General features: G+C 38.2%; 1 protein-coding gene across 7 annotated transcripts in view; it reads right to left on the reverse strand.

Moving 5' to 3' along the window:
* The window catches only part of Ctns (Cystinosin), a 636,400-nt gene that overhangs the window by 227,455 nt on the left and 385,370 nt on the right, over positions 1 to 23,575 (reverse strand). For all 7 annotated transcript variants that reach the window (XR_010859250.2, XR_010859248.2, XR_010859246.2 and 4 more), the window contains exon 10: positions 846 to 948. Coding sequence is in view for 2 of the 7 variants with exons in the window: in XM_067140511.2 (XP_066996612.2) it covers positions 846 to 948 (103 nt within the window). In the remaining 5 variants the exon portion in view is untranslated. The remainder of the gene's footprint in view (positions 1 to 845; positions 949 to 23,575) is intronic.

Below are 23,575 nucleotides of genomic sequence, written 5' to 3' on the forward strand. Positions count from 1 at the left end.
CTGAAGAGCCCAACAGTTGTAAATTAACCGAGTCGAAACTGAAAAGAGATGGCTTCAGATATTACAAATCTCCAAGATTGTTCAAAACATGATCACAATGATGGCACCTATAACAAATGGGAGCAAAATTTACAACAGTTCCAGAAATTGTAACACTGTGTTTTGGTTTAAGGACAATCCCCATTTCTAGCAGAAATTTGAGAACAAATTCATTACAGGTTATTATCTGGGCCAAAAACAAAACACACCTCTGGGGCATATTTCCTTTATCATCCTGTTAAGAGGCAGTCACACAAAGAAATGGTTTGAAAATGGTTCTATCCTCAGCACACAGCAGCTGGAACAGCAGCTAGCATAAATTCTGCATCAAAGCAGAGTTCCTAAGCATTTTGCTATCAAAGTTTGAGAGTGCGAAGGCAGTATACCCCCACTCCACCACCTGACCTGCTTAGCAAACAGCTGAGACTTGTGCACACCAGATAACGCTTCGTGGGATTTTATTATGGCTAAAGTCAGTCAACAGCATTACTGAACAACAGACGAACTATGGGGTGCTGTGACAGAAGTATTCAATATATCACAAAAGATTTTCTCTCCAAAGCTTCTCTCGCCAAACATGGCGATATATGGATATTATGGATAAACAATGTTCAATGTATGTTATAAAACTAATGACTGCATTCCTATCATTTCTACAAGAAAGCATTAGGGGTGAACACAGAACATTCATTAAAAGATTATTCACCAATGTAGTGTCTACTACATGAACAAGGAAAGCATTCCCTCACGGATCTGAAAAGAGCAATTTTATACATAAACATGCTACTAACATAAATTACACTCACCGATAAAGGATGTAGTGCTGGATCATAAAGAGTATGTCGAAAGCAACAGAAAACAGACCTAAACCAAACTTTGTTGGATCACCGAAAATAGATGCCCAATCATCTGAAAAATGCATTAAAACCATAAATCAAATTAATTTATTGGCAGTATACGCCATTAAGAAGATACATAATTAGAAAAAATAACAGTATTACCAATATAGTATTCATAGCAAATACAAAACAATAATTTACTGATACACAAAATTTGAACTAGTATCAAATCTAGGGAGGCGATAATGAAATGGGGAAGTAAAACCCTGTGACAAAATTATTTCCAGATAGGTCTTGCTGTTATACACCAAGAAATGATTTCCTGACTACATTATAAAAATAAACTAATTCTCACACAAATACTTCAAAGGGAGCAATTAAGTGATGAATAAAATCAAACACAGAATAGTAGGAACGAGGATAGTTATAAGTACAAGCTTAAAAACGACAGGTCATGTGGTATAAGGGAGCAACAAAAGGTAGAGACTAAGATCAATATCAAAACAAAGGAGGGCAGGATAAACCCCTAATCTTTATGCACTGCCAGCTTCATGTAGATGCCTCCCATAAGTCCAACCCCTCATCCACATCGTGGGAGGTGGGCAACGGCATGAAGTAAGGGATTGCCTGCAGGGGTGATGTACAGTGGGGACTGTGTGTGACCCATGACCGCTACGGTAGCTGTGAAGGCCCTGCAGGAACCCTGAAAAGTGACAGCTAACGGGGCTCTGGTGAAGTCCTCAATGACAGATGCGGCAGAAAAGAGACTTTTGGAACGGCAAATCTGGCAGACGAAGCAACCCTCTTCCCGTGGGGTTTAAAGAAACAAGGGGAACCACTGCCTTGTGGTGAAGAGGGAGCTTCAAAGGCTAAGGGAGACCAACCCCTACAGAAAACAGCAGGCTTGGAGGCTTAGGTGGCAGTCCCACCACCAAGCTCGGGTTGCTGTGGGCTAGAAACTCGCACAGCCTTAAATATGAACTGTTAAAGAAACTGAAGTGATACACAACCAGATGGATAAGAAGTTGACTGACTTTTGGCATGAAACGGAAAACGAGAATAGGTTTTTGGAATGTCAGAACCCTGAGAGAGAGCAGTAAATTGAAGCAAGTGGCTAAAGTGATGGAGGAATACAGGCTGGATATCCTTGGATTAAGTGAAGTACGGTGGCCAGACTTCGGAGAGGTACAGACACTTAATAGGTGCATATTCCTGTAATCTGGGCAAATGGGGAAAGATGAAGAACATAGAGGATTGCTATTGAATGAAACTGCAAAGAGGAGCCTCCTTGATTGGAAATCCATCTCAGAAAGACTGATGACAGCTCGATTCAAGACCCAGGTTCGCAATGTGACTGTGATCCAGTGTTATGCTCCCACAGAAATGTCAGAGATTGAAAAAAAGGAAGAATTCTTCTGCCAGCTAAATGAGACTATTAAGAGAGTGTGAAAGAGGGATATTATTATTGTGATGGGGAATTTAAATGCAAAGGTTGGTTCTAACAATGAGGGGCTGGAACAAATTTTGGGAGTGCATGGAGTTAGTGACTGTAACGAAAATGGGGAGCTTTTCATTGATTTCTGTGCTAGCCATGATTTGGTAGTAGGTGGCACTTTATTCCCTCATAAACGACGCCATAAGATTACATGGGTGTCGCCAGATCAAGTTACAGGAAACCAGATAGACCACATCGCAATAAACAGAATGTTTAGAAGATCAATGACAGATGTTAGAAATAAAAGAGGGGCAGATATTGGAAGTGATCATCACCTGGTAGTTGCAGAGCTTAGAATTAAAACTGTTTCAAGTGGAAGGAAATTTGAAAGGCGAAACAAGAAATTTGATTCAGGTAAATTGCAAGATGAAACTAAAAGGAAAGAATTCCAGATAGAATTAAGAAACTGCTTTGAAGCTCTTGCTGTTGAGCTAGAACTTATGATGGTGGTTGAATTATCATGGAACAAAGTCAAGGACACATATTTAGAAGTTAGTTAGAAGGTGCTTGGATTTTATAATTATCTCAAGAAGGAATGGATGTCTGATGATACTTGGAAAAAAATAGAGGCTAGAAAGCTAGTTAAGGCAAAGATTAATATGTGAAAAACAAGACAACACAATGCCGCAGCACAAAAAGAATACGTGGAAGCTGATAAGAGTGTGAAGAAAAGCGTAAGAAAAGATCATATACACAGTGGGTAGATGAACAAGCACGAATGGCAGAAGAAGCATCAGCAAGGGGAGATTCTAAGGAATTGTACAGTATCACAAAGAAACTGTCAAGGAGAGGATTTATTAGGAATAAACCTGTTAAAAACAAGAGAGGTGAGCCACCCGGGAAGAACAGCTACAGAGATGGAAGGAACATTTCTCAGAGTTGCTCAATAGAGACACAGAACAGAATGGTAACCGACAAATGGAACCATAGATAGTGACCCAAGAATAAATTTACATCCTCCAACCTGATTCAGAAATAGAGAAGGCCTTGAAACAGATAAGAACTGGAAAAGCACCAGGTATGGATAATCGCGCCAGAAATACTTAAAGCAGATATTGAGGCCTCGGCAAAATTATTGCACCCCCTGTTGGAAATGATCTGGAATGAAGAAAAGCAAACCAGCTGAATGGAAGAAAGGCCTGATTGTTAAGATACCAAAGAACGGGGATATTACTGTGATAATTGGAGGGGAATTACATTGTTGTCGGTACCAAGTAAGGTGCTTTCAAGGATCATTTTAGAGCGGGTGAAGGATGTTGTGGAATTGCGCCTCAGAAGGGAACAGGCTGGTTTTCGTAAACAGCGTAGCTGTGTTGATCTCATAAACACTCTGAGAATCATCTTGGAACAAAGTGCAGAATGGCAGAACACCCTCTACTTGACTTTCATTGATTTTGGGAAGGCCTTCGACTCTGTAAATAGAAGAGTTACGTGGCAAACACTTGAAGAATATGGTATACCACAAAAGATTCTGAATATTATAAAGGATATGTACGAGTGTTATAAATGTCAGGTTCTGCATATGGGAAATCTTACTGAACCAACAGATGTGACCTCGGGAGTTCGACAGGGCTGTATTCTTTCTCCGACGCTTTTCCTACTTGTGTTGGATAGTGTGCTGAGGAGAGTGTATTGAGGTCGGAAAAGCGGGATCCAGTGGGGCTTACAAGATAGGTTAGAAGACCTTGTTTTTGCAGATGACATATGCCTACTGGCTCAACGGTTCAGAGATATGGAAGAGAAGATGAGGGTCAATTCCAAGATTGATGATAAATTGTCCATAGATGATAAAAAAGAGATAGAACAAGTAGACTCCTATATATATCTTGGGAGTATGGTTACTACGACTGGAGGAGCAGAAGAAGACATTAAGAGTCGTATCAGAAAAGCAAGTGGTGCTTTTGTTCAATTGTATCCTATATGGAGAAACAAGAACATTTCTAGAAAAACTAAGCTACAACTTTTTAACATAAATGTTAAGTCAGTGCTGCTTTACAGCTGTGAAACGTGGAAAGTTACCCAGAAGACGACTAAACAACTACAAGTCTTTTTGAATCGTTCTCTAAGACGTATCATCAACAGAAGATGACCGGATATTATTTCAAATGAAGATCTATGGGAAGAAACTAATCAGCAGCCAATTGAAATGCAGATAAGGGAGAGAAAATGGCGTTGGATAGGACATACTTTCAGGAAGCCCGCTGGAGCCATTGAAAAGACAGCGCTCGACTGGAACCCCAAGGCGCTAGAAAGCGTGGACGTCCGAAGAAGACCTGGAAAAAGACGATCGAAGAGGAATGTCTAACAGTGGGGAAAACTTGGAATGAAGTGAAGAGGTTAGCCAACAATAGGAACAGATGGAAGCGTTTCACGGAAGCCCAGGAGCAACAGGAAATAAGTCAAGTAAGTCGAGTAAATCAAGTCTCCTCAATTCCAGTTCCTCCACATTCATTTCTTCTCAGCCCTCATAGACTTCACTGCTGTTTTCAAGATTGAACAGATAATCAGTCTTGTTGGGAAGTGTAGGATGAGAAGGTTTGATAAACACAGGAAAAGAAAATACAGACTGACAAACACTTTATACAGATAACATGACAAGGAATACAGAAGAACTTTCTGTAGCTCCATCTTCATACACTGACTTTTTATTCTATCCATCCTTGTATATGTTCCTATCTTTTTTTCTACTTTTCTATATAGCTTACATTAACGCATTGGATTCCTTTTCACCTCTGTCCTACATTCCTGGTCTCCTTCCAGCTGTATAAACTGTTTATCTTTTCATCTCTTCCCTCAGCCTGTGTTTATCAAACTTTCATTTTATTCTACACTACTCACATCAAGAACAAAGATCTGACAAGAACAGCTCCCCCTTTGTACAAAAAGAACATACAGTGTGGACAAATTGTATCCTGATGAAAATGGGAAGCAGAAAAAAGCTTAACAAGGGTTGAGAAGAAAGAGATAAAGAAAAACTGGGATTTATGAGAAGTGTGTGTATCTATGTGAAGATTGCAGTGTATGAAGATGTGAAGCTTGTTCATGTTATCTTGCATTTCGAAGTTTGACCTACACCCTCCTCCTTGTCTCTCCGTCTTCTCACATTGACCTGTCATTGTGTCTATCCTATACTGTATATTTCTATCTTCATTCCTAGCTTGATTTAATTGTTCATAAAATGAATGTGCAATCTTCCTGTACATTTCAAATACAATGTACATTATGCAGAGAAATGTTTCATTTTCCAACATATGAAAAGTTTGTTAATATGCATTAACTGAATATTTACACAAAACTGAATTAAATTAAAAGACAGTTTAGAAGAATCAGGATTTGGCATTATTAAAATGAACTAGAGCATACTGCACTAAGCCCGAAATTTTTGGGTTAAAAAATTAAAACAAAACTGAGATTTTCTTCAATGCAAGTATTTGACTTTTTAGTATTTTGAATCTGTATCTGTATATAGGAATTAACAGGTTTTATGGAGAAAAAAATATAGAAATAAGCATCATAAACACCTGTAAATAGTGCTCTCCTAACATGATACCAACAATGTAACATTTAGACAGTTTTTCAGGAGTAAAACATATTCCGAGCAAACTGAATTATACTGTGCGAATAACAATAATGAAGTCTGTATCACTAGTTCACTACTGAGAGATAATGCATTAAAAACTTCTCATGCTTTAGTTAGAGAGAAAATTAGTTATGTTTTTAAAAATGAAATAATTCACTGTCACCAGTCACTTCTGAAGTTTTATTAAATAATTTCACTAGCTATTTTTCTGCACCTGTCATGATCATGTGATTATGCCATGTCTGACATGCGCGTGACAGACTATCATCCCTTCTGCACAATCAAGAATCTATATTTGCTATTTACCACATACAATGAAATAAGCTTTACTTTGTACAGTTATGCTTTCAAAGAACACCACCTATGATACATTATGTATGCAGCAATAAACAGCAATACTTTTTAAAATCAAATAAATATACTACAGATGTATAGGTGAAATACAATGAATTAACACTCTTTAGGTTCTAACAAGCAGAATGTATACTTTTAGGTTTTATAGAATTGAAGTACTGTATGTTATTTGTTGGTACACAAACAAAAAAAGTGGTAATTTGAGAATACCGAGATAGCAACAGATAGTTCTAAATCTAAGAATCTGGGGCTTCAATATTACACACAGAACATCAAAACTGCGTAACTACTGCACATCACACGATGTTCCTACAAAGGTCAAACTTTCTGTCAACACCAATGTCACTCATGGTGGTTGGTACGTACGCATAATCCGACTTCTCTAGAACTGATAATAGTGGATACTCACAACTATGATCCTTTTAGCTTATTCAAAACATATTTGTTACACTGAAGGTTGTGATTTACACTTGTCTTCAATACTTTGAAGAGACAGGACAAGATTTTATTTTAACTGCTTAATATTCTGATCCAGAAAGTTCCATTTTGATTATTTAGAACATATAAATGTAAATTAAATCATTTAAAAAAGCATTGTAATTAAATGAAATTAAATTATTTAAAAAAGCATTGTAATTAAATGAACACATTTAATGAAGCAGTAACAAGGTGCTTGACAATGCGTTATCATGGTTTCTATATAGAGTATAACTGACATAATTGAAGTCCAGATCCCAAAACTGAAAGCAACATTCTATGATAAAATGGCTATTGAAAGTCACTGTAGCTTTACAGTCACCAAATATGGAGAAGGGTAATCACATGGCTAATTCATAAAGAAATTTTCACTACTGTTATGAATTATATACTACAATTTTGATATATTATGCAGCATTTTATCATTCAAACACCACTGTTTTTCTACTATGGAAGGCATTTTCAAATCTAATTAAAAGCTCAAATGTGACACACTCTCCAGGAAACCATACCTTAAGTTAGAAAATAACATTTTTGGTTTATTTTATATTTTGTCAGTACACTCAACTCTCGATTTACCGTAATCCAATCAACCGTGTTATGGCTTAACCGCGATATCAAAAACACTAAAAATACACGAGTGTTAGGAGTTACAGTAATACAGAATTACAATACAGATACAGTAAAGTTAGGTAGTCCAAATATATTTCTTTGCCTTATTAGTTTTAACAAAAAGTGCTGTTTATTTTTACATTTATTAATTGTGCTAAGTACTACTTTTACTGCAAAGTATTGGGTGAGTTAATAAAAAACAATACAGTAGCGAGGTGTGTTCCAAGACCGAACTGTGGATAGAAAAACTTTATTATGTAGCTTACATCATTTCACAGACTGTGCCCTTCAAAATAGTCCCTTGCACTATCAACAGCGTGTTGCCAACGTTTCTTCCACTTTTGGAATGCTTCCTGGAATGCACTTTCTTTGATGGCGCGAAGTTGCCTCGTCGCATTCTCCTTGATCTCTTCAATGTCTTGGAAACGATGTCCTTTCAAGGTGGTTTTCAATTTGGGGAATAAGAAAAAGTCTACTGGAGCCAAGTCGGGAGAATAGGGCGGATGGGGCATGTGCTGGCGCACTGTCATGGTGCAACATCCAGGATTTGTTTTCCCACAGTTCAGGCCTCTTCCTGCGCACAACATCTCTCAAATGCTTTAAAACATTCTGGTACAGTTCTTTGTTCACTGTCTGGCCTCGGGGTACAAACTCGTGATGGACAATGCCTTTCCAATCAAAAAACACAATCATCACCACCTTGATGTTTGAACGACTCATTCGTGCTTTTTTCGGTCGAGGAGAACCTTTCCCCACCCACTGTGATGATTGCCTTTTGGTTTCGACATCGTAACCGTACACGCACGTCTCATCTCCAGTGTTCCCACAAAAGTTTTCCCAACTTTGAAGCAGAACTTCACGCACACGCATTGTTCCTCAAGCTGTTTCATTATAGAATTCGACGAACACGTGACACACGCAATCACTTCAGAGGCTCTAACTCAACTGATAATGCAGGCAATGGAATGCGGAAAGCAGCGGTCTGTTGTCAGAAGTTGCCGCTAGGCGCCGCCACAGTCACAACTCGCTCAATGTTGCGGTTTGCGCGCAATTTACGAAGTTCTGTCTTTTTTTGAACACACCTCGTAGTATCATTTATTATCATTTTGACTGTACTTTCACTATGCCTGTTCTATTTTTAGCTTTCTGCAGGTTAAACGCAATTTTATTTATCCCGGAAGCTTGAACCCTACATTATCCTGGTTAATCGAGAGTTGACTGTAGATAAATTTGCGATCATTTACGTGACAACCAGAAGTATCTAGCTTAAAAACTGATTACTTTATGGAATACTGAAGTTGTAAGACAAAATTGATTGAATTTTGAGAAAATCTATTGGAAAATGGGGTGTAATACTTGATAATATATTAAGAATGTAGAAAATCTACCTGCATTTTGCTGGATAAAAGAATTTGTGTGTTAAAATAATTTTCATAAATATTCAGGAGTTTCATTCTCCGGAAATTAAGTATGTAAACATGTTCAAAATTCCAAGATGTACAAACAAAATAAGGATACAATAATTATAACAACAGTAGCAATAATAATAATAATAATAATAATAATAATAATAATAATAATAATAATAATAATAATAATAATGGACGACCATGATTGAGATGGAAGGATACAATCCAACGCAGTATTATAGAAAGAAACCTGGACTGGGACACAGTGTTGGAGGAGGAGTGGTGGTGGAAAGACCGAAGAAAGTGGAGAGGAACCATATTTGCCCCTACCCAGCTACAGCTGGATAAAGGGAAATGATAAAGATGATGAATAATGGATATTTTAAAATATTGTTCTGAAACTACTATTCATAGTCACTATCCAATTAAGGCTTTATATTACTACTCTATCTTGTATTCTGTAGTTACAAAACTGAATTGCTGCTCTCTTGGAATTTTCTTAATTACATGTCTTTTCCTTTTGTGGAAAAAAATCTGTCTCGATACTTGGCCCAGGTTCAGTGGCCTTAATGTTGCCTGGCCGTGGGCACAGTAAATCCCTTGTTTCTGCTATGCAGTACTCTTAAATGTTATCAAACAGATATTTCGTTGTTTCTGCAGTTATGCCTTTTACATCCAACTTCTTAGGTAGGTTTTGAGGAAGATTATTTGCCTCGCAAATCTTCACAATTACAGTAGGACCTTACAATTTTTGTTGACACGTAACGGCCCCGGGCATATTCTTTTTCACAGTAAAATGACTGAAAGATGTGATCTGAGGAACTTTTTTCCAACCATGTTGCCAGTCATACATATTTACTAAGAGTTTGCCAGTTTACTTTCTGGTAATGACAGCTTTGTTAAGTTTTGACTCAGGTGTTATCTTCAATGACAGACAATATCTGTCAGAGAAGAAGTACGTCTCGTGCAGTACTTCCCTTTCATGAGACCAAATGTCCAGTCACAAAGTAAATTTGTATGACCTATTGGCAGCAAAGAAATAGTTATTTCTTCATGTAAACCTGACATAACTCTCCATTTTTATTTTGTGTGATGCACTTGTCAGTATGAAGAAACAAATCACAGCACTATGACTGGGCTCCTGTGCAGGCAGTCCATGTTAGTTAAAATTACCAGTTATAAAAAATGCAGCCCAGTAAATGTCTATAATTATAACATACATCATCTTGGTGCACAAGCTGGTTATTTCATATTTCGGTCAAGAAGACAATACAGGAACTTCATTTAAGAACCATACCTTAAGTCGTCAATGTTAAATTTCCATTGAGACTTAAGGCATGTCTTTTTTTAGACTGCTCAGCCTGTTTGCAAATTTCTTATGAAGACTTTTCCATATGGTGACATCACTGTCACTCCTTTCATCACGTAGTTCAGAGATCAGGCTAACAGATGGAACTCAAATCTAAAAATAGATATTTCTATACCCCATTCCATGTTATGAAAACAGTACAGTTCTTATGGACCTACAAGGAGTGAACACACCCCCTCTGAGACACTCTAAATTCCTTGTGATTACAGGATATTATACTGTACTTTGTAATGTATTATGAAAGATAGATAATAACGATGAGGCATTTCTGCCCGTGAGTTATTTTTTAACTACGTAACATTTTCTTTTTCATAAATACATTTGTAGGAAGAAGGCACAATGGCGGAAACAGCCATCGCTTTGATGCCTACCTTCATTTTCTTTCTTTTGTGTTGTTCTGGCACAAGCCTTATGTAGTCCCTCACTCTGTGAGCTACCGGCAGCTCACTCCTGTAGTGAAATCGTCTACAGTATTTATTTGTTGCACGTGTGTTTTTAGGCTTTAAATCAGAGTGTAATTGTTTTGTGTTGAGTGGGAATTATGTGATAAGCCTACATGTGTGATGTCTTTCTTTAACATTAATAATGTGATCTTTTGTAGAGTCATCTACAGTATTTACTTGTTGCATCTGTATTCTAGCCTTTATTGCCCAGATAAATTTATTAAATGCAATTAAATGCATTCCTCACCCCTCGAGCCTATTAAAAATTATTTGTCTATTTTGTTCCCTAATTTTCCTTACACTTCAATGTTGAGGTTTATTTATGTACCATAGTTTACCTAAGAAATCTGTAAAAACCAAAAATAGCCCCTGTAAATCCCTCATCCCCTTTAGTTCATAAAAATAATTTGTAGTTAGTTTCTTACGCTTTTTGTCTTCAACTTAAATACTGAATTTCACAAATTTATGTGCTGCCATTTTCCCGTGATGGTGTTGAGCAGAGCCGTTCGATATGGCAACCCTTTTCTCATAAGTGCAATACGGTTTTCTTAACATGGAATGAGCTATAGCCCTTCCTGCCTTTTTCCTTTGCAGTGTAAAATTTTTGTCACATGTGGTGGCAATATTCACACATTTTTCAACATTGGGAGGCAAGATGGCAAGGCTCATCTTAAAAAATTCTAGCAATGTTGAAAAATAATAAATTAACAAACAATTAATGATAAATGAAATTATGCCAGGAACAGGATCATGATATTCATAATAACATGTCAAGTAACAGATTGTGGATGGGGATAGTAAGATGAGATTGAGATGAAAATAATGTAACCAACCTCAAATGCGAGGGTTTAGATATATACATTATGTTCTTGTAAGTAAGAAACCAAACTGTTACAACTTTAATATCTATTATACTGTTGGTGATCATAAAGAGACAAAGGAATGCCAAATTTTGCCCTCAAAGAAGTATCTTAATTTGTCATTAAAATGACCAAGTTTTTCACAATTAACCACTGTTAAATACAGACTACTGTGCTGAGATTTATGCTGCAATTGTGAGTACAGGAGGTGAGCACTTTACAAACTTTGCTACTGAGTAAGCTATAAATGAGAGAAAAATAAATAGAAAATACAGAACAAAAATTAATCATAAAAACTCAAATACATTAATTTGTCCACAAAACACTTCTGAGCAAAAGTCAACATAAAAAGGAAAAGAAATGAGGCTGAAATGAGAAGTAACAACAAAACTGTTCCAAATACAAAATTACAATGTAGAATGATGTATTCTACACCACAAAATCAGAAAACCAGTGAAATATTCCTGAAAGGAGTCCCTTAATGTGTCAAATTGACCAATTCAATCAATTCTAACACATATAACCATTATTAAATACTGACTAATTTTGCTGGGATTTGATGCTGCAACTGAGTACAGGAGGTGAAATTGTTACCAACTTTGCTCTCAGTAAGCTACAAACAAGAGGAAAAATATTGAGGAAACATAAGGTAAAAATTAATCAAAAAAAAAACACTCACGAGCAAAAGGCAACAGAAGAGGGAAAAGAAATAAGGCTGAAATGAAGAAGCAAAAATAAAGCAGTTTCAAGTACACAATTAAAACTAGAAGTCTGTACAGCTACCCTGCAAAATTAGAAAAGAACAGTGACATTAAAAGACAAATTAAAGTTGGTTAAGCCATACTGAGTTCTTATAGATGCTAACAGTCTTGCATTAATAACGGTCATTACTGGTATACACGACATGGACTGATTAATCATCACCATCCTGACCCCTAACCCTGATGAAGATGGGTTGTGACAAAGTTCCTCTAGATTTTTCCCTGTTCACCAATCATTTCTCATTCATTATAATGGCCCAGTCCACATTCTGTTGCCTTATGTTGTTCTTTGTGTTCTTAACTGAATTCATGCATCATGACCTGGATCTTGTGCAGATTCTTTCTTTTCATTTGCAATTCCATAATTCATTTTAGCATTCTTTTTGCATTCATTAGTTCACTATTCCAAACAATGACAGTGTAACAATGTAATGACAGTCTGCTTTATCCATTCTATCACTTTTCTGCCTTTATTTCTTTCTGTATGATTTCATTTCACTCTCTCCCTCCTTATTCGTCTGTTACAACATACTTGTCAGATAATATGTCAAACCTGTTTTCTGTATTAAATTTTTGTCCATATTTGTCACTGGACAAGTCTTGTACATTATTTCCTTATCATTCATTGGTACATTTTTATTCCAAAGGAGAGACTATCTGTGATAGGAAACACACCAAGTTCTATCAAACTGATTTCCATATCCAGCCATGAATCCTTTCGTCTTCTATTTCCTAAGTACTTGAAATTCTCTATTACTTTCTTCCTGATTTTCTCCTTCCTATCATCACCATTCTCTTGCTTTTCTTCCCACTGATGGATTGATTGATATTCTTATTAATCAATTAAATAATAATTTACATATTTAAAACACTAAGCTGATTTTTGTTACAGCATGTTGGAGAAAATGGCTGAACAGACTGACACTGTAAAGCATTCTGATGAAAGCTCTTGGCCTGTAGATTTGCAAATTGTCTTCAAAAGCATAAACTTTTCATGCCATATATTTTTAAATTATTAGAAAATGTATCATTCTGATTGGCCAAAGTGCTCGTCAGTACTTCAAGGCCGACTGAACCGTGAGAGCACTGAGGCACGTGCCATGATAGAGGAGTTGGAAAGGGGTAAGCACGCATGCACAGTCAGACGTCTTCCTGGTCAGTTGTACTTCGGTTTCTTCCAGCCTGCGTTCGTGTGTTGTAGCGAGTTGCTTGGCTAAGAAGAAGCTATTAAACGCGATTTTACTGTGTCTTCTGTAGTTCTCCCTATATTAGCTAGCCTGAAGTTATTTCGGATAAATTTAAATGTTTCCTTCTCCACGTCGTCTTTCCCTATTCAGTAAAACCTCGTTAATTCGAAGTCGCTGGGACGCAAAAATCTGATTTCGAATTAACCACCAACTCCTAATCCAGAAATGCCAACCCTTGCTGCATCACAAAATATTCTAAGACCCATTACTGAATGCAATTAACCTTGATTCACAGTTTAAACCTTTCAAATGCCATGGCAAAAGTATATTTCCAAAATGCATCCAACAAGGTGCATTTACAGTATTCAAATAATGCACTTGGATAACTTACTGACAAACATAACCTCATACAATGAAAGAAATGAAATGAAATGGCGTATGGCTTTTAGTGCCGGGAGTGTCCGAGGACATGTTCGGCTCGCCAGGTGCTGGTTTTTCGATTTGACTCCCGTAGGCGACCTGCGCGTCGTGATGAGGATGAAATGATGATGAAGACAACACATACACCCAGCCCCTGTGCCAGCGAAATTAACCAATGATGGTTAAAATTCCCGACCCTACCGGGAATCGAACCTGGGACCCCTGTGACCAAAGGCCAGCACGCTAACCATTTAGCCATGGAGCCGGACAATGAAAGAAAGAAATAAAAAAGCATGATTCAAACATGAGGATAAATCTATGCTGTCTCCCCTGTGCACGTGCTGTATTCATTGTACTATTGCACTGTATGCATTTTAGATGCCCTGTTCTCGCACGGAAAGTACCCGATGTCCTTAAAACATCGTGGTTTATCGAACTTTACTGTGACGAAGGGAGAAAGTCTCTCGCTTCCATCTGCATTACAACATGCTTCGATTTCCCGCCACGGCACCTCTCTTGAAATTCAGAAATGTCAGCCCTTGCCACATCACAAAGTATTCCAAGACCCATTGATGCATGCAATCCAACAAAGTGCACTGACATTAGTCCTATTCAAATAATGCACTTAGATAAGTACATAACCTCATGCAAGGGGAAAAAAATACACACGATTCAAAGATGAAGACGAATATCGTTGTCTCGATACTTGGCCCAGGTTCAGTTGCCTTAATGTTGCCTGGCCGTGGGCACAATAAATCCCTTGTTTCTGCTATGCAGTACTCTTAAATGTTATCAAACAGATATTTCGTTGTTTCTGCAGTTATGCCTTTTACTTCCAACTTCTTAGGTAGGTTTTGAGGAAGATTATCTGTCTCGCAAATCTTCATAATTACAGCAGGACCTTACAATTTTTGTTGACACGTAATGGCCCCGGGCATATTCTTTTTCACAGTAAAATGACTGAAAGATGTAGTCTGAGGAACTCTTTTTCCAACCATATTGCCAGACATACATATTTACTAAGAGTTTGCCAGTTTATTTTCTGCTAATGGCAGCTTTGTTAAGTTTTGACTCGGGTGCTATCTTCAATGACTGAGACAATATCTGTCAGAGAAGAAGTACGTCTCGTGCAGTACTTCCCTTTCATGAGACCAAATGTCCAGTCACAAAATAAATTCGTATGACCTATCGGCAGCAAAGAAATAGTTATTTCTTCATGTAAACCTGGCATAACTCTCCACTTTTATTTTGTGTGACGCACTTGTCAGTATGAAGAAATAAATCACAGCACTATGACTGGGCTCCTGTGCAGGCAGTCCATGTTAGTTAAAATTACCAGTTATAAAAAGTGCAGTCCAGTAAATGTCTATAATTGTAACAATATAGTATCTCGGTGCACAAGCGTTCATTTAAGAACCATACCTTAAGTCGCCAATGTTAAACTTCCACTGAGACTTAAGGCATGAGAGTCCGTTTGGGCTCGGGTTAAAAAAAAAAAAGTTCCATCTACAATGACAATGTTGTTCGGTGCATACGAATTGATTTTATGAGCCACTCTTTTTTCGCCAATTGTCGGCATCGCCAGTGTTCGCAGATTCTGCTTCTCCGCACACTGTCTGCTACGTGATATTATGGCGTTCTTTAAAACGCTGAATACAAAAGACTAACAATTTCACTTGAACTTAGCAAATATGAAGCACACTGTAGACACACTGAAGTGAAAGAAAGTGCGGTTAGCTACCCCTGTACGTTTCGGAAGACGCCTTCTATCACGACGCTGATAAATTCCGAATTTAAATTACTCCGTAAAATACTACTTTTTAAAAAAAAACATAAAGGCAGTTTTGAAATATGAATTTTGGTAACTGTTCTTCAAATTACGAATTATCCATATATCGAATTAAACAACTTAAATAACATGCAAAACCGTACCTCATTTTTCTGGGAACGAGAGCTTCTTCGAATTAGGCGTGATTTTGAATTATCGAGGTTCTACTGTATTTGGTAGCTTGAGTGATTTTGGAGAAATTTTAACAATGAGGCTATGAACTTCTTCCATTCTGGTAGTTAACAAAGTGAGTCTATCCTCTGTGTCATACTAATGTGCTAACTTTCAATTTTGGTTTGGCCGATATGGTACTCTCAATAAACCAGGAACAAATTTCCAATTGTTAATGAAATCACTGACGTGCTGCAACAAGACATCACAAATGTCCAGAATGTATTTTTCATTGATGATTCTGGCGGCACTAGAAAAACATTTAGGATATACAATACAAAAAAGTGCCTCGATTTAGGGCTTCATGTTATATCAGTAACGTGGACAGGAATAGTCGCCGTTTTGCTGCTCAGAGTTTGAACAGTGCACATTACATTGAAAATTCCTCTAAATTTAAATGAGAGTTATTGATTTATTATTGTATTAAATAGTCTCATCTTTGACCCTTCTTCAAAATACTCTGCTTACATAAAAATAAGTGGGCAAAACATATATTGATAACGAGGATTTTATAAATATTTTTACTTGTAAAGTGACAACAGTCAATATGGAATGAGATTTATAACTTGCAACATACAACTCTAGCCTAAACAGAGTAATACTGAAGATGAAAGCTAGCTACTTCAATTTCCTATATAATTCTTGAATTCCTTCAAATTAATGACTTGCCTCAACATATTCTTATTCTAAAAATTGGAGCCACGGTTATGCTCCTTAGAAATCTGAATGTTTCCCAACGGCTCCTAAACGGAATAATTTTTGGGCCTAACTGTAAGATGTACAAAAATCGTTTAGATTTAGAAATAAGTGGGGGTAAAGTTGGACAGAGCACTCCAATCCCTCAAATTTGCCTGACAACATCCGATAAAACACTTCCATTTTCTTTCAAGAGGCATCAATTTCCAATTCACTTGGCATTTTGTATCACGATCAATAAATCTCAAGGGACATGAAGGTCTCTATTTACCTCAGCCAGTTTTCAGCCATGGCCAGTTAAATGTTGCAATGTCTAGAGAGTGATATTTTAAAGTAATCGAGCCCAAAGGTAATTGTACAAGGAATGCACCGAGCATGTGGCTGTGCGGTTTGGGTCATGTAGCTATCAGCTTGCATTCAGGAGATAGTGGGTTCGAACCCACTGTCGGCAGCCCTGGAGATGGTTTCCCGTGGTTTCGCATTTTCACACATTAATTAAGGCCAGGGTCACTTCTTTCCCAGGTCTAGCAGTTTCCTACCCCATCGTCACCATAAGACCTATCTGTGTCGGTGCAATGTAAAGAAAATTGTAAATAATTATGTATGAGGAATGTCATATATAAGGAAATCCTTCAATAAATATTTACCCCATTGACTGACATGGCTTGACGGGTTTCAGCTAGTAGTAATAATAATAATAATAATAATAATAATAATAATAATAATAATCATCATCATCATCATCATCATCATTTCTCTTTATCCAGCTGTAGCCGGGTAGGGGCAAATATGGTTCCTCTCCACTTTCTTCGGTCTTTCCACCACTCCTCCTCCAACACTGTGTCCCAGTCCAGGTTTCTTTCTATAATGCTGCGTTGGATGGTATCCTTCCATCTCAATTGTGGTCGTCCACGGCCTCTCCTTCCTTGGATTTGCATTTCCATCACCTTTTTTGGCATTCTTTCGTCGCTCATTCGCTTTATGTGCCCAAACCATCTTAGTCGGCTCTTCTCTATTCTATCATTCATTTTTTCCACTCCAATTTCTTCCCGGATTTTCTCATTCTTTATTTTGTCTCTTCTACTCTTCTGTATCATACTCCTCAAGAATTTCATTTCGGCTGCCTGTATTCGACTCTCATCCTTCTTTGTCATTGTCCAAGTTTCTGCTCCGTAAGTTGTTATGGGTACGTAATACATCTTGCTTCCATTGGCACATCTTTGTCCCATAACATATTTCTTACACTATGATAGAAACAACTTCCAGCTTGAATCCTTTTACTAATCTCAGCATCCAGTCGAGCATTCTCCATTAATTCACTCCCCAGGTATTTAAACGTTTCCACTACTTCCAAGGGCTTGTCTGCAAGTCTAATCTGACCTTTCCCTTCTTTCTCCACTCTAGTCATAACAAGAGTTTTACTCTTTTCTACACTTATTTTCAATCCACATTCTTCAATCTTCCCATTCACCACATTCAACTGTTCTTGAACCTTCCTGTCGTCTTCTCCCCAAATCACAATATCATGTTAATTTCTCTTCCTCCATATGCTGCTTTTGCCGTTCTCATGATGTCATCCATTACTATCGTAAACAGGATTGGTGATAGAACACTTCCCTGTCTCAGCCCCCTAGTGATTTTGAACCAACTTGTCCTGCCAACTTGTGTTTGCACGCAACTACAACATTCCTTATACAATGCCATGATCATTTTTATTAATCCCTGTCCAATTCCTTTTTGCACCAGACTGTCCCAAACGTTCGTCCTAGGGACACTGTCATATGCCTTTTCAATATCAATGAATGTCATCACCATATCATTCCCGTACTCCCAATGCTTTACCATTAGTTGTCTCATAATGAAAATGGGCTCTATTGTTGACCTTCCACTTCTGAAACCAAACTGATTTTCCTGTATCTGCTTCTCAACCCTCAACCTTATTCTACTTTCCAGTATCCTTTCCATTATCTTAGCAACATGGGATATTAGAGTAATTCCCCTGTAGTTCTTCAAAACTTTCTTATCACCTTTTTTGAAAATTGGGATGATTATTCCTTTTTGCCAATCCTCAGGGACCTCCTTATTCTCCCAGACATTCCTGAGAACCCGATATGTCCACTGCAGGCCTACAGCTCCAGCTGCCTTTATCATCTCCACTGAAATTTCATCTATTCCAGCAGTTTTTCCATTCTACATCTTTCTTACTGCCATTTCAATTTCATTCATTGTAATTTCTTTATTCATTTCTTCATCAACTAATTGCCTTTCCTGGTCGTTCATTGAATGACTGTCATCCGTTCTTATGTTCAGCAGCTTCTGAAAATATTCTCTCCATCTATTTCTTATTTCTTCTGGCTTTGTTAAAATTATGCCACCTTCATCCTTCACAAATCTGGTGTTTACTTGATCTCTCTTTTTGTTTCTTAAGATACCATACAGTAATTTCTTGCTGCCCTGCGTATCATCTCTCAATGTCTGTGTGAATAAGGCCCAACTTTTCCTCTTTTCTTCCTCCACTACTTTCTTGGCCAAATTCTTTGCCTCCACATATTTTCTTCTACTTTCTTCAGTCTTAGATGTTTTCCATGCTTTCCATGCCATTTTCTTTTCCTTCACTTTAATCTTTACCCTATCATTCCACCAGTGTGTTTCTTTGTCTTTCACATTTCCCGATGTTCTACCACACACCTTTTCTGCACATCCAACCAGTGCTTCCTTAAATCTTTTCCATTCCTCTTCAACATTCCCCACCTCTGTCCTGGGTACCAAGGGTATTATTTCCCTTTGAAATTATTCTTATATGCTTTTCTCCTTCAACTTCCATACTTTAATTCTTTTCTCTCTTCTTAATTGGGGTTTTTCAATCTTTCCAACTTTCAATTTTCCTATCACAACTCTATGATCTCCACCAAAGGCTTTTTCAGGCATGGCTGTTACATCTACAAGGTTCTTCCGGTGTTCTTTCTCTATGATTATATAATCAATCATGGTCTTTGTCCGTCTGGCTCCCCAGCCATACCTTGTAATCTTCCGACTGTTCTTCTTCCTAAACCAGGTGTTTCCAACAATCATTTGATTCCTCATGCAAAAATCCACCAACAACTCGCCTTCTGGATTTACATTTCCATATCCAAAGGGCCCTACAACATCTTCCTTTCCTTGTCTTTCCATTCCAACCTGTGCATTTAGATCTCCCATCAACAGTACTTCCTTATCTTCTATCTGTCTCTCCACTTCCTCTAAGAAGTCCTCTACATGTTCATCTATGCAACCAGTTTGTGGGGCATACAACTGAAATAGATCTTTCACGCCATTTTCAAACTGGAGTCTCATCATTATCATCCTATCGCTGACGTAATTTGTATATTCCAGATATTCTTGGATTTCTCTTCTAAGTATGATGGCCACTCCATTTTTTGCTTCAAGTCCTCCGCTGTAATACAGCCTGTATCCTTCTCTCAGAGGGATCTCCCCTGTACCCCTCTTCTTGGTCTCGCACAGTCCAAGTATGGCTATATCTTTTCCTATCATGAAGTCAACCAGTTCTTCTGTCTTTCCCGTCAGTGTCAGTACATTAATTGTTGCAATTTTGATGTAGTTTGGTGCTGGTTGCCCATTTTTCACAGTTCCCCCAGCACCTGAAGAGCTGCGCGTCGCTTTTAGCAGGGGACGCCCTAACCTTTTCCGAGGCACCATATCTGCTTTGTCCATATAGGCTATTGTTACGATGGGCTCGCCACACCCAAAGGCATTTTATACCTACTGCCAGGTTCAAAATTAGGCTGCCCCTAACATGGAGACAGACGCCTTTCGTAGCCGCTCCTCTGGAGTACAGACGCTACGGGTTTGCCCCTTTCGCCATCTCTGCCGTACCGAAGTCCACCTTCTTCGCCGTAGATGCCGTTGAGGTCTTCACTCATAACCCTGAGCTGGGACCCATACCAGATGTTACACACCGGGTCATAATAATAATAATAATAATAATAATAATAATAATAATAATAATAATAATAATAATAATAATAATAATAATAATTACTACTATTATAATGATTTTACGTCCCACTAACTATATTTAAGTTTTTTGGAGATGCTGTGGTGCTGGAATTTTGTCCCGCAGGAGTTCTTTTATGCACCCCAGTAAATCTACTGACACAAGGCTCACGTATTTGTGCACCACTGGACTGAACCATGATCGAACCTCCCATGTTGGGCTCAAAAGGCCAGCACTCTACCGTCTGAGCTACTCAGCCCGGCGATGACTAACAGGATTGATTGATCGATTTGTGTTCATTTCCTGCTTTAAGCTGTTCATGGACCATCATATTAGGGCCCGGATTTTTAGGTTTCAACCTATTTTTTTCCTCGCTATTTAATTCACAAATTTCAATATATGTGAATTTCATTGCACCTAAAAATACCTAAATGAGGGGTTGACATATAAAACAACCTAAATAGCTGTTTTACCTTCTTCAAATAAAGAATGTTATTTCCCCATTGCAATGCATTGTAAAATTATTTCCACCGCAATTACAAGCAGTAGCATGGAGATAGTTCTGGTTACTACCGTTAAATGCAGCACGTCCCATGCTTCCCACTACACATGTGATATCTGGTGGCTCCTTGATACACCTGATACGTCAGGAGGAACGTAAACAGTTTCGCCTCCATCGTCCACAGAGAGAACAGCCGGCAGAGTGGGTGGTAAATGGTTCCTGCAATATTTTCTAACCATAATTGTTGTATAGCGAAACAATGCCTAAATCGCACTTATTGAAAAAAATGGATTGCTACAGATGGACACTTCACAACGAATGGTCGAGAAGTCTTCTGTCAGGCATGCTCCAAAGAAGTAAGTTTCCCGTGACTGATCTAAAACCTGCATTGCAATACCCTAGCTTGCTTACCGAAGAGTACTTAGGATTTGGATTATTCATTTCAGGTTAAATGTGAGGAGAAATACCATCTCGAGCAGCATAAATCTGCAGATGCTCACATGGCTAGCGTAGCGAGGAGAAATAAGTCCAGCAACAACAGTAAACAAACGTTTATTTCTTCCACAGTTGGCAGGCCTGAAGATAACTTTTTCACCTATGTCAGGCGAGGGTGTCTGCAAACGTCCCATGGATCGTGCTAAGTAACCTGACCATGAAAACATTCTTGGGAGACATTAGTAGCTGGAGTATACCTAATGAATCCTCTTTAAGGAAGAATTATTTGGATACTGCTTACCAGAAGACATTAGATGAAATAAGAGAAGATATAGGCAATCGCTATAGTTTGTGTTCTGTTGATGAAACATCTGAGTTGCGGTCACTTCATTGTGAATGTGGTAGTAGGTAAGCTGGATCAAAATGAACCAGGTAACCCTCATCTAATTCTTTGTAAAGAAATAGAACAAACTACAGTGAGGGATGCTTTACGCATATTGTGGCCAGCAGAAAATCGAGATAGTCAGTTCCTTATGTTAGTGACAGACAATGCTGCCTACATGTTGAAGGCAGGGCAGGTTCTACAGTCGTCCTACCCGAGCATGCTACACGTTACGTGCTTGGCCCATGGCCTGCAACGCCTTGCGGAGGTGATTAGAAGCAACTTCAGTGATGTGAACAGCATGGTTTCTTCAGTCAAGAAAGTTTTCTTAAAAGCCCCAACGCCTATACAGTTGTTCAAAGAGAAACTACCAGCAACACCTCTTCCACCAGAGCCGATACTTACCTGCTGAGGAACTTGGCTGTCTGTTGCTATTTACTATGCTGAGCACCTAGAAGGAATTTAAAATGTTGTCAATTACTTGGATGAAACAGAAGCTTCCTGCATCACCAAGGCCAAGAAATCGCTCGAGTGCCCGACCCTCGTCGCTTCCCTAGCATATATTAAACACATTTTTGTTTTATACCAGAAGATATTCTCCAGTTGGAAAGTGCAACCTTGCCACTCAAAGATTCCCTGGGCCATTGGGAGTGGCATGTTCTTCGAAGCTGCAGAAGATTCTTCAACGCAATCCTGGTTTTTAAGATATGAAAGTCATCAATTCAGTATTACAGGGAGAATTGTATTCAGGAAAATTACCCCCTACAGCCTGCTGCATTAGTATCTATGTACTACGCTCCAATGACGTCATGCTCCGTTAAAATAACTTTTTCGTCGTATAAGAATGTGTAACGTGACAACAGAAAATCATTTACGCCAGACAATTTGGGTATGTACATTGATATTTATTTATTTACTTTGTAAACTTTTGTAGAATAAGTACATAAATAAATTTTACAGAACTATGAAAACAGAAAATTATTGCTGCCTGTATTGATCCTGGAGGCAAAACCTAAAATAACCTATTTTAAGAATACAAGAAACCTAAAGTGACGGTTTATGCCACCTAAAAATCTGGGCCCTAATCATCATGATTCTTCTCCTCCAGCGTGCTTTGGGCCAATGTACATGGAGCTTTCAATTGCCCCTGTCTTTCCGTGGTTCATCTTACAGCAATCATTCTCTTCCCTCCACATCTTCCCATACTTGGTTCCATCATCATAAAGTGGACCTTCCCAAGTGTCTCAGTTCTTCTACTTCAAATTTCAGGACTGTACAGATGGTCTTGCTTTCCTTCGTTCTTCAGATATGCCTAAAACATGCAAGTCTCTTCCTCTCAATTACTTGGTTTAGGTCCTTAACTTACATCTCCTTCCCAATTCTTTTGTTCCTGATCTTATTCTTCTGGGTCCTTCCTATCATGGTACCATACACAAGAACTTCATGCCTGTGGTCTGCAGCTTGTTCTCATTCTCTGACTTAATATCGAAATTTTTGCTCTATACATAAGTACTGGTTTGAAATAGGCCTTGCGAAGAGTTTCTTTGCACTTCAATGACACTTCCGTATCACATAGCAGGTCTCCCACAAGACTTTCTACTTCATCAGCCCGAAGTATCACCTTGGTAACTTCCCTTTCTATGCTTCATGTTCTACCAATTCCACTGCCCAGATAATCCAATTTTCCAAAAAAGCTGAATTCCCTGCCACACTACACATATG

This window comes from Anabrus simplex, chromosome 2, assembly GCF_040414725.1.
Source record: "Anabrus simplex isolate iqAnaSimp1 chromosome 2, ASM4041472v1, whole genome shotgun sequence".
NCBI lineage: Eukaryota > Metazoa > Arthropoda > Insecta > Orthoptera > Tettigoniidae > Anabrus > Anabrus simplex.